Source organism: Nanorana parkeri, unplaced genomic scaffold, assembly GCF_000935625.1.
Source record: "Nanorana parkeri isolate BGI_ZX_2015 unplaced genomic scaffold, ASM93562v1 scaffold702, whole genome shotgun sequence".
Classification (NCBI taxonomy): domain Eukaryota; kingdom Metazoa; phylum Chordata; class Amphibia; order Anura; family Dicroglossidae; genus Nanorana; species Nanorana parkeri.
This window is the reverse complement of record NW_017306970.1, coordinates 253,615-269,629: the sequence shown is the minus strand read 5'-3', so window position 1 is coordinate 269,629 and position 16,015 is coordinate 253,615. Positions and strand designations below refer to the sequence as shown.

General features: G+C 42.1%; 1 protein-coding gene across 1 annotated transcript in view; it reads right to left on the bottom strand.

Moving 5' to 3' along the window:
* Positions 1-16,015, bottom strand: part of CALN1 (calneuron 1) — a 239,507-nt gene that overhangs the window by 151,909 nt on the left and 71,583 nt on the right. The window contains exon 2 of the mRNA XM_018563828.1: positions 935-1,062. Within this exon, the coding sequence (XP_018419330.1) occupies positions 935-1,062 (128 nt within the window). The remainder of the gene's footprint in view (positions 1-934; positions 1,063-16,015) is intronic.

Genomic DNA, 16,015 nt, shown 5'->3' with positions numbered 1-16,015 from the left:
TAAAAAAAGAAATATAATCACCATAGGAATGCATAGCTAGATTCCTATTGGCTATTTCACTTTGCAATAGCCAATAGAAAACTAGCTAATACACCCGCCCTCTGCTGCTGTCAATCACCAGAGGGGGACCTGATGGAGAACTGCAGGTCCCCCTCTGCTGATTGACAGCAGCAGTGTGCGGGTGCAATAGCTAGTTTGCTATTGGCTAGTGCAAATTGAAATAGCCAATAGGAATCTAGCTATGCATTCCTATGGTGATTTTTTTTTATTCTGACGGGAGAAAGTGTTTCTCTCCCGGGCGGCCGGGAGTCGTATTAGACTTCCAGAGCGTCCGGGAGAATAATGACAGATGGTGTTCCTGGTTACGAGGTAACCAGGAACGCCATCTTTCATTACACACTGAGAACACGAAGAGGCCGCTCTCAGTGTGTAATGACAGCGTCCCTGGTTAGCAGGTAACCAGGGACGCTGATCTCTCTGAAAGTGGCCAGAGCCAGCCGTAAGATGACGGTTGGCTCCGCCCTGCTGTCAGAAGCAGGCTGTCGGGCGGCCAATGGCCGGCCATTCTGCCAGCTTCGGCTTCCACCATGGCTCATTCGAGCCGAGGCATATACCTTCGGCTTGACTGGGCCGCTCGGCCAACTTCGGGAGCTGTACGGGCTACTGAACCGAAGGGGTCCTGGGGCCGAAGCTAGCCGAAGGATCAGCCGAAGCTACGGCTAGATCCTTCGGCAGCTTAGTGAATAGACCCATGTGTATTAATTCCAATACAGCTATCCAAAGTCTAAAACCAGTAATGTCACTATTTAAGGATGCACTTGCCTACCACAAGAAAATACATGCTTATTTTGTAAAAATAGGTATAGCATCTAAGAAAAGTACACTGAATGTGAATTTGTGAGGCATCACTGCCAATAAACAATATTAACCTTACCATCTAGTTCTTCCACTGAGATGTTGGCAAGCTGCTCGCTATCACTTCCTGTGGAAAGTGATCGGTTCAAGTAGTTATTCCCTTTGTACAACAAGCCAGCAGTCACATGATGGAATGGCATCTTCTTCCTTCATTTAGTAGGAAAGACAATACATTAAAAAAGAACACTAATAATAGTTAACCCATATTTTTTTATATTGCAGCACAAAATATATGATAATACATTACATACCCTGTTTATACAGTACTAAATAAAAGGTAATTTTAGCAGTTTTCAACAAACTATAGAGTTTCTAAAAGCCTTCTTTAAAAAAAAAATCATATTTTAAAAGCTTAATGTTCATTTTAATATTCAAACCCATTTTCTGATTAAAACAATTAAACTCATAATTCATAGTGTGTAGTACAAATGACTATTACATTTCTAAAATTAATTTTTAAAGGTCATAAAATGAATTAAGTCAGACAAGAAACAAACACAATTAAATTATATTCAATTCAATTCAATTTCATATCACATATTTGTTTAGCAAGCAGAATACATTTTTAGGGCCACTAAGCAAAAAAAAAAACAGCTGAATGAATTTGACTGCATATAGAACTCTGGTGTACCCCTGCAAATCTACAAGTTACAATTGGCCAAAACAAAATGCAAGCTACAAAACACTCAACCCAAGCTACAAAACACTCAACCCAAAATTAACGATTAATTCCTCGATTAATCGTTAATTTCTTTGATCGATTACATTTTTTTTGATCGGTACTCACCTCTCCGCTGGCTTCCGGGTCTTCCGGGAGTTCCGTTGGAGATCCGCTGACGTCACGGACATCGACGTCACCGGACTCCTCCCCCTTCCCCAAGTGGCTCCGTGGGCTAACAAAGGGAAGGGGGGAGGAGTCTGGTGAGGTCGATGTCTGTGACGGCTAACGAAGGGAAGGGGGGAGGAGTCCGGTGACGCTGATGTCCGTGACGTCCCCTGACTCCTCCCCCCTTCCCTTCGTTAGCAGACGGAGCCACTTGGACCGGCTGCACTTGTGTGCCACTCAGTGCCACTCGTGATCGTGAGGTCTACCCATGGCTGGGGAAATTTTGAAGAGCAAGAGGACATCGCTTATGTCATGACTGGCCTGAAGACACAAGGAAAAGGTAACTATAAAAAAAGCAAAATACACACAGTGCAGGGGTCTCCAGACAGGGAAGGGGAGCACGGGAAAGGGGGACAAACTCTTTGATAAGAACAAAGTATAGGAACTTCTATCAACAAGTAAGAATTTGCCTCATGTAATCCAATAGACCAGAATGTGGCGGTTGCCAGGGGTTAATGCACTTTGCGCATCATAATTATTCTTATGCACCGCATGATGGAATGAGCCCATAAAAGATATTTGATCTTCTCAAGGAAAGTGCCCAATGGTATTTCAACTTCAGTCATTGTCACTTCCAGCCAATCACAGCTTCCCTGGCGGCACGTAGCAGAAGTTTTTTGAAGGAATGTGGAACAGCGGTATGCCTTGAGTGATAAATTATTGAGGAAATAGATTTACTCTATAGGGAGCCCAGCGTGACACTATTTAATAGTATAATAAAATAGGAGGATATGAAAATTTATGATTAATAGCATTATTATTTCTGAAGTAAGCATTGGCCTATACACATACAGCACAGCAATGAAGTAATAAAATGAACTAGGATCACACTAATCCAGCACGTATTTATTCTGAGTTGTCCCACTCAAGCGGCAACCATATTGAGTGGGGCACCTGAGATTAATAACGTGTTGGATTACTGTGATCCTAGTTCATTTTATTACTTCACTGCTGTGCTGTATGTGTATAGGCCAATGTAGTTGGATCTGTATGTGCGTTATAATTAATCAAAATTAATTAATTAATCGATTTAAAAACATTTCGATTAATCGAACACGAACATTTTAATCAGTAACAGCCTCATGTTTTCTTCCTTGTGCATAATTGGATATTCTTTGCAAAGTAAATATTCACCATATTTACTAAGCTAATGAAATAATCCCCTTGCAAAGTGAAAAGCCTAACTGCCTTTAGTAAATAAACCCCTATATCTTTGGATAAAATACATTCTGCTTTATTTGTTTAGTCAATGACAGCAATATTTTATGCTTCCCATTGACAATAAGATTTAAATAACCTGAGCTTCAGCCAAGGTTTTGTCAAATTTGGAGATAGAATGATACCAACAAAACTGAAATCATTTTTACACTGTTTTTTTTGTCGACGAAAATACAAGGGTACCAATGAGCCCTTTACCAGTTCACCAGTGACTTGAGTAGCTACTCATCTTTTACGTATCGGCAGTTTCGTTGAACATTACCCACCCACCTATAGATTTGTGATTAGTTGAGTCTTATTTTTAATCCAGCAATCATACTGTATCCTTGCTACATTATAGAACCACAGCTTTCACTCACCATACACGTTGCTTTGTTATTACATTTATAGAAATAGAAATAAAGTATGACTGAGAAAACAGACACTGGGCTTAATTCTTCCAGTAATGAAGTGTATGCTACGAGGTAAACTCTAATTCTAGTCATATACACTGCATTTTTCAAGCAGTTTTAGTTACTTTCAACTGGCTTATACTTGCAAAGATAAAGACAACCTATCAACAGCAAGAGTTGCATACACATGCAAATGTATGTGAATATATGTGAAATGAATGTGCAACATCAAGGGGAATCTATTAAGTGTGGTTCTCCTCTAATCTGTGGGAGTGCCAATAATGAGATATGAAAAAGCTAAAACCCCCCTAAATGGGTAATGGACATGTCTTTACAATTTCTCAGAGCCACCAATATTGGTGAAAATAAAACATTTTTTATTGCAATCCCAATGCCTGTGCGGGGCACAATCAATAGTATTATACATGTATTGTACATATGTACATATGAATCAAATCATACGTACATTTGTACATTACACGTGTTTCTTGGATTGTAATAAAAATAGTTTTTACTTTTACCAAGTTTGGTGGCTCAGAGAAATTCTAAAGACATCTCCATCACACATTTAGGGGGGGGGTTTAGCTTTTTCAATGTGCATTCTTCAGGGTGCAGTTTATTAGTTTCCTCTGAATTAAATTTAAATATTAGTGCTATATTCATTAAGTATTGATCTTCATTTACCTCCAATTAGAGCAGGTGTTTGGGACTTTTGACCCCCTGAAGCACCTAGGCGCAATATTGTCCAATAATGAGATATACAGTATGTAAGGCCTTAAAGGCACAAAAAGTACATAACAAAGAATCACGCATATCTAGAATCACACAAGTAAGTGAAACTTTTTGCATGGTAAAATAGGATAAAAAACTATTAAATTGTATATCTCAGCAATAGGGGTGCAGGTTGGGATTTGTAAGTGCAGACTACAGAATTCTGCTGTGCCTTGCTCTTAATTTCAGTATTCCTGCCACTGTCTGCACTCCTGATACTTACAACTGGACCCAAATGCCAAACCAACAGCCCAGCCCCACAGATCAGATTGATGGCTGGCCCCACTCTGTGTGCAATGCAACTTGTAAAATCTGCCACTGACCAGGATGTGCCCGTGGAACTGGTGCACATCTTTAAAAGAGAACTATGGCTAAACCTTTTTTGACATTAGTTCTCTTTTGGGTCACAGGACGACATTTACTAATGTACTCCTGTGACCCAAAACTCAGCAAATAGTGAGCTACTGCTTACTATATGTTGACAGCGCAGAGCCATTCTGCAGCCAGGAAAGATCCTAACAATATTGTTGGAATCCACCCCACTGCCTGATTGACAGCTGGCTTTGCCTCTCTGGAACCAAAGCCAGCTGTGCCCGCCCCCTCCCCTGTCTGTCCCTGAAATGAGCACTGGAGGAACGGAGAGGGGAATCCCTGCGGAGAGAGGTGACTGACAGTCAACACTCTTTACAGGGAGAAGATCATGAACTGAGAGATCAGTGGTTTGTGATTGCTCAGTTCTAGATCTATAGAGCTGCAGTGTCACACATCAGCTCTAACTATGGGGATGAGTGCATTGCACTCTCCCCATAGTTCTCCTTTAAAAATGTATACTTTACCGGGTAAAATCATCTAACTGGAGGGGCTTTAATTCAAATACTAGATTCAATTGACAATAATGGCTATTCAGTATATACTATATCAAGTCAGCATGGATGTTTTACCAGATTACTAGCTGTAACGCATAAAGGTACATGATACATGGTGCTTTTGTCATTTTTTTAGTGTAGCATAGTGTAACGGAACAACTGGCACAAACTGCAACACAAAAATTATGGCTTTGATTTCACAGAGGGTATAACTTTGAGCCTCATTTATCAGGGATTGATTTTCTCAGGTAGTCCTTGTTGCTCCAATATCAATCAGATTCTCCCTTTCCTAAAAGAAAAATCTAACTGGTTATGTGTTAAAGCGTACTGTCTGAGACAACTCTTCCCTTGGATATGGCTCTTTACTCTTTATTATTAATTTATTTTACTACTGGAAAATATCATGTAGCCTATGCACTTTATTATGCAAAAGATACTCAAATTGTGATCTGAGAAACAAAATTGAATAACAAACATGTAACAGTATTTCTCAAAAAACAGTAACTAAACATTAACATGAGTTCTCCACAGTGGAATTAAAATATGTAAAGAACATAATGTTCATTGAAACACAACATGTCTGCAAAGGTTTGAGGGATGAGAAAATAATGCAGCAAAATTTAAAGATTTCAAATTCTTTTTATGGATTTAATTATTTTAATGATTTGCTGAACTAGGCCTGAGCAGGTGTTTAATTGGATCTGCCAAGCAATCAGTGGTAACTTTAGGGTTTATACATTTGTGTTAGTCATGACGGTAGAGCATACAGTAACTGATTGCTTAATTTGTGCTAATAAACACCTGCCTAAATTTTGCTACCACTGGGAAATGTGAACAACAAAACTGGTATGGGAGAAGAAAGTCTGATTATAGCTCATGAAAGCTCCACTTCAGTGTGTGAATGCAGATGCAGATGTATTTATTTTACTCATTTATAGAGCGCTGACCTATTCAGCAACACTTTACAGAAAACCAATCACATCATTCTCTATCCACAATGGAGCTTGAAATCTGTTGGACCTATAACAGTCATGCAAATATGCACAAGTCCAATTTAAGAGCAGTAAGAAAACTCATGCAGGAAATCATTTGAGGCAGATAATAATCACAGGAACAGTAAAACAGCCTACTGAAACCCCATATGTTACTTCTGGAAACATGACTCTTAAGAAGTTGCATGTATCAACACAGAGCTACCACACCTCCCAACATCAAAACATGCAGCTCGCCGCTGCCAGACCCGCCCGCATCTACGCTCCACACGCCGCACCTCCTCCCCGCCTCACCCTAACCACCCTCCCACACCCACGATCGGCACAGGTACGCGGGGAGAAGAAGTAAGGAGGAGCAAGTGTGTGGGGGGATGACAATCGCCGATAGACAGGTCTGATCTCAGAAGCAAGTTGCTGGAACACTGCTCAGGTAAGCCTGCACTTTCCCACACATGGTGCTCTATAATGTATTGCTGGGATTTGTATTCCTCTATAGCTGATGGTACATTGTGCTGCATATTATACAGCACAATGTACCATCAGCTATAGAGGAATACAAATTCCAGCAATACATTATACACTGTATGTATAATGTATTGCTGGGATTTGTTGTATTCTTATATAGCTGGTGGTATTCTGCATTGCGCTGTATAGAGGACTACAAATCCCAGCAATAATAAAGCGCAATGCGGAATACCACCAGCTATAGAGGAGTACAACAAATCCCAGCAATAGTTCATTATACAGTGGTGCAATGCCGAATACCACTAGCTATAAAGGGCTACAAATGCAGGCACTCTGTGCTGATACACAGGACCATTTGTGCAGCTCTTATCTATCTTATACCATTCCTTGGCTATTTATAAGCTTGTTGTGTTCTACTTTTGCAAGTATTATTTTTACTTTTGCCATCTTCCATTAAAAACTATCTACACTAGGGTAGGCACCCCTTGTTTTTGTTTCCTTCTCAGATATCACAGTTTCCCTGGCTGAAGTGGGGCAGCGACCTATAACACTCCTGCATGTTAACCCTTTAGTGGAGTGGTCCTTTTGGCGCTTTCTTTTGTTCTTCACCCAGCAATAGTACATTATACAGCGCAATGCAGAATACCACCAACTATAAATGTACTATTGCTGGGATTTGTTTTATTCCTCTATAGCTGGTGGTATTCTGTATTGTGCTGTATAATGTACTATTGCTGGGTTTTGTAGTCCTCTATAGCTGGTGCCATTCTGCATTCATTGCTATATAATTTTACACTTTTCATTTCACTATATTGCACACCACCCTTTTTTTTTTCTTATTTACTTCCACCGCTCCAAAATTGCTCCTGTGATGGACTACAATCTCAATACAAACCAGTAGACCCATCACTGGAGCCATTTTTGAAAATGTATTTTATTTTTTATCTGATTAACCGATTAATCAAACTCAATAATCGGCTAACTAAACAATTTTGAAATCGTTAGCTGCAGCTCTACTGGTATCTGTAGTCACCGGGAGGAAAAATATCTGGTGTCAGTGGATGGGAGGTGGAAAAACTGCCCAGAGCTGGTGGTTAGTAGGAGGAAGAAAATGCTCATTGGTGGGAGAGACACTGGTACTCTGTGAAGGGGTAGAGGGGCTCCAAGTACTCTGTGGACGGAGAGGGGGCACTGATGCTCTGTGGTTGAAGAGATAGGGACAATGGTACTCAGTGGGTGGAGGGGGGACAATGGAGTTTAGTGAGGTAAGTGAAGGGTTTTTGATGTCAGTTAGGGCATATACATTGTTGTACAGTGGATTACTTAACTGTCCATAATCTGTGTTCCATGTTACTGGCTAACTCTGCCAAAACTACAGTGCTCACATCATATCACTCCATCTGAAAGGGCAGCAAAGGAGCCAAAGCTGGGTGCTAAAATGAGAGTTCCAGCACCCAACTGGTAGTGGGACATAGCCCGGATATGTGGGACACATGGATTGTATTAAAATACTGCGACGGTTTTGTGGTATTTGGGACTGTTGGGAGGCGAGGAACTACAAAGTCTTTAATCTTACATACAGGCACTTTGTTGGTGATCTGGGAACAACTTTTGCTTATCTGTACTGCAGAATAGATGTTTCCAAAACTCACCCATTACAGGCTACTTCTCCCATACAAAAAGAACATTAAAAGGGGTTATTCAATAAGCTGCTGAAGCAATTGCCCCCTGTGGCATTGCCTAGCTCCCCATTGCTTTTGGCCAGAAATGGGGAGGTGTGAAGCAGCACTTGTCAAAAAATGCAACAAGAGGTGCTTACTTTCCATACACCATTTTATACATAATACAGTGTTGCCAAGGTGTAAATTCTGTAAACTTTAAGGCTGGATGTACGTGTAGGTGGTAGAGGATTTCCCACTAAGGACTTCTACTTTAAAATGTTAACACTTGATTTGAAAATATTTTTCTTAGTGTAAATACTAGGGATGCTCCGACACCGATACAAGCATCGGTATCCGCGGCGATACCGAGTATTTTCATGAGTAGTCGTACAAATACTCCGATACAAAAAACGAGTACCTGTGCCGCGTCCGCCATCTTCAAGGACCCAAAACCGCCGCACACAGGACCTCCATAGCGTCTTCAATGAAACAAGATGGCCTCCTCCACGGGCGAACCGCCGAAAGTAAACTCCGCCTCCAAGTCCTCGGTCATCTGCTCCATTTTGGCCTCTCCTCCCACTGATGGGCGGATTGCATGATTGACAGGCTTCCTCACCAGTCAGGAGTGACTGGTGAGGAAGCCTGTCAATCATTCATCGGCCAATCAGCGGGAGAAGAGTTCAGAATGGAGCAGATGACTAGGCTGTGACACGGAGTGGCTGAAGCAGACAGAGAAGACGACACAGCAGGTTAGTACTGCAGCACCGCATGGGGGCTGGGCACAAAAATGCTGTTTAACTGCATATAATATTTTTTAAAAAGGCATTAAATAAGAAATTACTGTGTAGATATTGCTAACTAAGGCTTCTATCCCTCGTGTGGGGAAAATAGATGAGCACATGTCCAGACCTGGCTTTATATTATAAAAAAATTAATATTAATATAAAGCCAGTTATACAGAATTGGATATAGCTGTGCCACACTATACAGTGTTCTAGTCTGGAGTCTGGACATGTGCTCATCTATTTTTCCCACTATGGGGATACACGCCTTAGTTAGCAATGGCATGATAAATATTAATTTCATGTTCATGTTCTTCATAATATTAAGAAACTGACCTAAAATCATGATTTTGTATTGCTTTAGAAAAAATGTGACCTGTCCCTTTAAGAAAAAGTATCGGTAATTGGTATTGCGAGTACTTGAAAAAAAGTATCGGTACTCGTACTCGGTCTTTAAAAAGTGGTATCGGAGCATCCCTAGTAAAAACTATAGGGTAATACTTTTTAACTAAATATTTGGTGTTAACCTTGGAGCTTTTTTTTTTTACCTACACTCAGTTTTGCCAGTCATCTAGCAAAAAAGCCTGAAAAGCACACCACACTTCCCCTGTGGTCTCCAGGTTCACCTTGCCTCTTGCCGCTGTCTGGAGGCACAGCAGAGAACAGTCTAATTGACACTAATGCCTCCATTTAAAGTATCTATTTTTTCCTCTGTACAAGCACATAGGAGCTTGTTACTACCCTTATAATAATACTGAAAGTAAAGCTGGCCATACACTATGCAGATTTCGGCCAGATCTTCATGAAGAGGCCGAAATCATTTATTCGGACAGCAGCCCCGGAAACAGCAGGGGATGCTTTTAAGCGTTTGTCAAGGAAAAAATTGAACAGTGTATGGCTAGTTTTAGTAAATAAAAATGTATTACCAAATAAATACCACAATGTAATGTATTACCAAATAAATACCACAAACCACAAACATACATATACAAGCAGCTAGGGTGTGCGGTAATACTTAAAAGCCTTATACGTGATTCAGGATAGTTAATGCTTGGCTGTTCTGCTCGGTACCTCTGTGGGACCGAGCAGAACAGAAAAATAGTTTAAAAAGTACAAAAAAAAATAGAAAACGATTGTGCGGAGCTAGCAGTGACAGCCAGCTCTGCCCAACTGTTTTCTATTGGCCGGGCGGTTCTGCTGCCTTCAAAAAAAAATAAAATAATTTTCACCATAGGAATGCATTGCTAGATTCCTATTGGCTATTTCAATTTGCAATAGCCAATAGAAAAACTAGCCATTGCACCCGCCCCCTGCTGCTGTCAATCACTAGAGGGGACCTGATGGAGAACTGCAGGTCCCCTCTGCTGATTGACAGCAGCAGTGGGTGGGTGCAATAGCTAGGTTGCTATTGGCTATTGCAAATTGAAATAGCCAATAGGAATCTAGCAATGCATTCCTATGGTGAATTTTTTTTTTTTAATTCTGACCACAGCCAAAGGCTCCATGTCAGAATAAAACAAAAAAAAAGCAGGGAAAGTTTTACTCTGCTCGATCGAGCAGAGTAAACCTTTCTTGGAAAAAGTGTTTCTTTCCTGGGCGGCCAGGAGCGGGAGACTCCCGAAGCACCCGGGAGAGTTAGGCTGTCTGGAGATCAGTGTCCCTGGTTAGCTGGTAACCAGGGACGCTGATCTCTCTGCAAGTGGCCGGAGCCAGCCGTGAGATTAAGGCTGGCTCCGCCCAGCTGTCAGAAGCAGGCTGTCGGCCGGCCAATGGCCAGCCATTCGGCCAGCTTCGGCTTTCAGCACGGCTCAGTCGAGCCGACGCATATGCCTTCGGCTCAACTGAGCTGTTCGGCCAACTTCGGGAGCTGTACGGGCTATTCCCTATTGGTTCTACTGAACCGAAGTGGTCCTGGGGCCGAAGCTATCCGAAGGATCAGCCGAAGCTACGGCTAGATCCTTTGGCTGCTTCATGAATAGACCCCATAGTTTTCCCTTTTTCTATCTTGCATCTCAGCACTGCTGAACTCCTCCAGCCTTTTTCAGCCACTTCCTGACAGCACAGAACAGCAGCTTATTGGTTAGCACTTCTGCCTGGTAGCACTGAGGTCCCTGGATTGAATCCTGCATGGAGTTTGCATGTTCTCCATGTACTTGCGTGTATTAGTTCCGGTTTCTTCCTATACTCCAAAGACAGGCTGGAAGGTAATTGCCTCCTGTCTAAATTGACTCTACTGTGCATGTGCAATACGGTCCTTAGTTTGTAAGCTCCTTGAGAACAGGGACTGATGTGAATGGAATGTGCAGTTTGTAAAGCGCTGTGTAAATTGTTGGCGCTATATAAATACCGGAAAATAAACACACGGACTCACTTGGCTGCCTGTTATTTTTCCTGATAGTGGCAATGGAAGGTAATGCATGTTTTAGTCCACATGCTTTAACCTCTTTTAGTTTGCACCAGAGACACATGTGACAGGGTGAGGATGCAGAAGCACAATGGGGAGACAGTTTTTACCCTATAAGATTAAGTGTCTGGAAAAAATTACCTTTGCAGAATTATCGGGGATTGTCAGATATTATTTAATGAAAACTCTAGATTTAAAATAATGTAAAAAAAAAACAAAACCTTTTAATATCACATTAACCTCTTGCCGTCCGCCCGTAGTAGAAAAACGGACGGACGGCACTGCTGCATTGGCGGGTTGCCGTCTCCAGACGGCATTTTTTTCTGCTCGCGCCCGCCCCCTTTCATGGAGAAGTTGCTTGGCAGTTGACGGTTACTGCAAGGTCTATTTCTGAAAGCAATAGGAATAAAACAGCAGTACATTTGCTGTCTATAGCTGGTGACCACTTCTAACTGCTGCACTAAGTAATGTGCATATTCTGAATTTAGTGTGGTTGTAAAAGCTTGATAAACTAGAAATCCTCAAACACTAGAGGATTACATACATGAACTAAATAATGCTCCACATAGGCACTTGTTTTAGGTGGTGTTTTATGATGATATGGAGATGAGGAGAGGGTGGAGTGTTCAGTAGTCCAAATCAGGAGCACGCAAACCTAGGGTGAGTCTGAGTGATTGTCAGTCTAGGGCAGGGAGTATGCTGGCATGATCACCAGGTGAAAATAAAGCAAAAAAAGCCTGAAAAACAAAGGGAACAAATGCAATCACCTCATCTAAGGATGGGTTGGGTGCAATACATTAAATTTTTATTCTTGGGTTAGGATACACTAACCTTTTTTTTTAATATACCATTTCTAGCAAAGGACTTTTAAGATACCAATACATACAAACAGGTAAAAAAAAAATTATAACCAAAAGATTTAAAGGTGATCATTGTATAAATTGATATTAGAGTTTGCAATTTAGACCTATATATACACTAAAAAAATAAAATCTATATATTAGGTGTTAACTGATTATCGGATCTACCGATAATAGAGGCCGATATTCCCACATTTTTTATTTATCGGAATCGGTTAAACGTACCGATATTACCGATAATAAACACTGTGCAAATTTCAGCCAGTCCTTAAGAAACCGGACAAAATTTGCACAGTGGGTGCCGCTGTCTGGCCGGCATCCCTAGATCAGCTGATGGAAGGAGCCGGTCAGAAAATCTGTGTGGGAATAAGGCTTTTGGCCAATGAGCTGCCAGCTCTGTTCGGGTATATATATTGCACAAACCTGAATAAGTGGTCAAACTGAATCACACACTTTCCTTCTTGTCTGTTCTGCTTTGCAGAGAAATAAAAATATAGAGGGACAGTTTGAAAGGAAACAGCTTCTGTTGTGTTCTCTCTTTAGAAGACCCATAATGCCTAGGGTCATAGCTCCACCGGCCATAAAAAAATGTTTATTTGTAAAATAAATATTTCATATATATTGTTAAAAGCCCACGCTCTTGACAATTAAAAACCACTGACCTCAAACCATCATACATTTTCTTTAATGACATTTGTAAAAAAAAATTGAGTAAATAAATAAATAATTATGGATGCTAAATTTTACATGCAACAGAAAGGCTAAAAATAGATAATGCAGCAATGAACATGTAAATGTGGAAGTAAAAGATCATATTGTAAAGTGCTGCAAGACATGCCAGAGACAAACAATGATGCTTATACTACTCCAATGTGACAGTGACAATGACTGATGCAGTAATACAACCTTACATGAACATTAAGCTGAAATGCTAAATGTCAGGGGTGACCATTTTTGCAAGCATAAGCACACAGTAATCCTTTAGAGATGAAATAACAACTGGGGAAGGAAAATTAGAACAACTGCCCCTAGCAACCAACAGATTCAAGCTGTCATCTTTTTTACAGAAAGGGGAAACAGGAAAGCAATCGATTGACCAGATGCTAAGGGCAATCAATGTCACTATGCTCATGTTTTGTATTAAACAACCTGAAATCCTTCTCAGTCTATCACGCTTAAAGTGACACTGTCATTTTTCAAAAAAAGAAGGTTTCAAGCAGTTATAAAGTACATGCTCCTAGACACTCAGAGATGGGAAATGACAGGGAATGCCCCCTCTCGGCCCAGATGGAGGAGCTAATACGCACGCTGCCTACCAAACATGACTTGGCAGACATGTTCTGCACTCTGGAGCAGTCTCTCAAAGTGGATATACTCCTAGTGCAGGGAGAAGTCACCCACCTTTTGCATAGAGTGGAAGACAACGAACACCGCCTAGACAGCCATGCCACTGCTATAACGGCACTACAATCCCATGTGAATTCAGCTACTTAGGGGCAACGTGAGCTCTGCTAACGGCTAGAGAATCAGGACAACCGGGGGCGCCACAACAACCTCCGGGTAAGAGGCCTGCCCGAGGCGACGGCTGATCAGGATCTGGCTGACACCCTTTGCGGTATATTCAACTCCATTCTCGGTAAGCCACCCACGGCCCCCCCTCCTCTTTGATAGGGCACATCACTCGCTACGACCTAAGGGTCTGCTGACTGAAGCTCCCAGGGACATCATATGTCGCTTGCACTACTACTCTGACAAAGAGGCTATCCTAGGGAAGCTATGCGAGACACCGTTCACGGATTTTGATGGAGCTCCAATACAAATCTTTCCTGACCTGGCCAGGGAAACTCTCATGCATTGCAGGGCTCTGTGACCGCTACTGGATCTCCTGCGATCCCACAATATTCAATATCGATGGGGCTTTCCCGCCTGTCTGATTGCTCAGAAGCAGGGCAAACCGGCGCTCCTATGCTTCCCTGAAGATTTGGCGGGCTTCTGCGAATCCCTAAATATTGAGAAACCGCAACTACCAGGGTGGACCGACACTCTCCCTTCTGTATCTCCGGTGCCGGACCACTCAGGGAGAACAACAGGCATCCAGGCATCTGCGGACCGTCACAACACCTGAAGCTGTTTTGTGGAGGCTGCACATCACCCATGAAGGCTCTTGGCCCTGAGAATGCTTGAGGCTAAGTATCTTCTAATCACCTCAAATAAATCTGGTTAGTGCTGATCTATAACACCGGCACCGTATCGGCACCGGGATATAATACTAAGAAACTAGGTCACTTTAAGTTGTTTAAACTTGCATAGTCCATTTGTTCAACTTATGCTGTTTCACTGTTGTTATTGTTATACTAAATGCGGGTAGCGCGCCGGCTCTCCCAGGTATGGGCGCAAACAGGTGTTTTACACTGCGTTGATACCTGGGACCCAACCGGTTGGGCCGAACCACTCGGGGCCCTGCCTCGTTCTTCACTGAAGAGGTCTGTGGCTCTAAAGGAGCCATTAGTTCTGACATCTTACCTCAGTGCCACGGTAATGTGACACTGTGGAAGAATACAGGGGGTTATCCCCTCTTGCTACTTTTCTGTTGTATTGTATTGCTCCTTTCTATCTTACCCTTATACTTTTCTTACCCACTATACTTCGTCTACCCTACTCTGTCTGATCTACCCCACCCCCCCTTGTTCACTCCTCTGTTTAGGTGTAAGACTCATTGGAATAATGTGCGTTGAGAGTGCGCTCTGTGTACCCTAATGGCACTCAGCAATCTACTGAGCAATACAGCAACAACAGCAATAATGTTCGTGGCCTTAACACCCCGTTTAAAAGACACGCCCTATACAAAGAACTAAGAAAGCTAGATGGGGACATAGTATTCATACAGGAAACGCATATCACTTACGAATCCAGCGTCCAACTACGCTCTCAACAATACCCCACCTGGTATTATAGCACGTCACTCTCGAATAAGAGTAGTGGTGTAGCCATTGGGTTTCACAGACGCATCTTCTTTAAGGTACTAGACAGGAAATGTGACTGGGAGATTCTTGTTCCTAAAAGGGAAGATAGGAACACACACATATACCTTGGCAAATATATATGGGCCAAATCAAGTGCAAGTCTCCTTCCTGAACAACATGCTGCACACACTGGAAGACTTCCGGACGGGGATGTTGGTCCTAGCTGGAGATTTTAACATACACTTGGACCCAACGCTTGACTCCTCTTCCGGACGTTCACACGTAGCCTACAGACAAATGAGTCGCTTCAAAAGTTGCTTACGTAAACTACAACTCATAGATTAATGGCGCTTATTGCATCCTAATGACAGGAACTACACGGTGTACTCCCCAACACATAACACCTACCCCCGCATAGACTACATCTTTGTAGAACATAGACATCTAGAGTCTTTACGGGAAGCTAAAATCTTAACAACCACACTCTCAGACCATGCCCCCATCATGATCCTCTTCAGACAACCGGGGGATCCTCGACCTCCAAGTGCCTGGAGACTCAATGAACAACTGCTGGCAGACACCATAGTGGTGGCAGCTATCTCTGTAGACCTACAAAACTACTTTACAGAGAATGACCAGGAGGCGATATCCCCCGGGATTCTGTGGGAGGCTCATGAAGCAACAATACGTGGGGCCTTAATTGCACATGGAGCTCGTAAAAAAAAAGAACGAACATACAAAGTCTTAGAACTAACAAATAAGTTAGCAGAATTAGAAAAGTCACATAAACGAACATTAGCAGACACACATTTACAAGCCCTCACAAAGACCAGAGTAGAA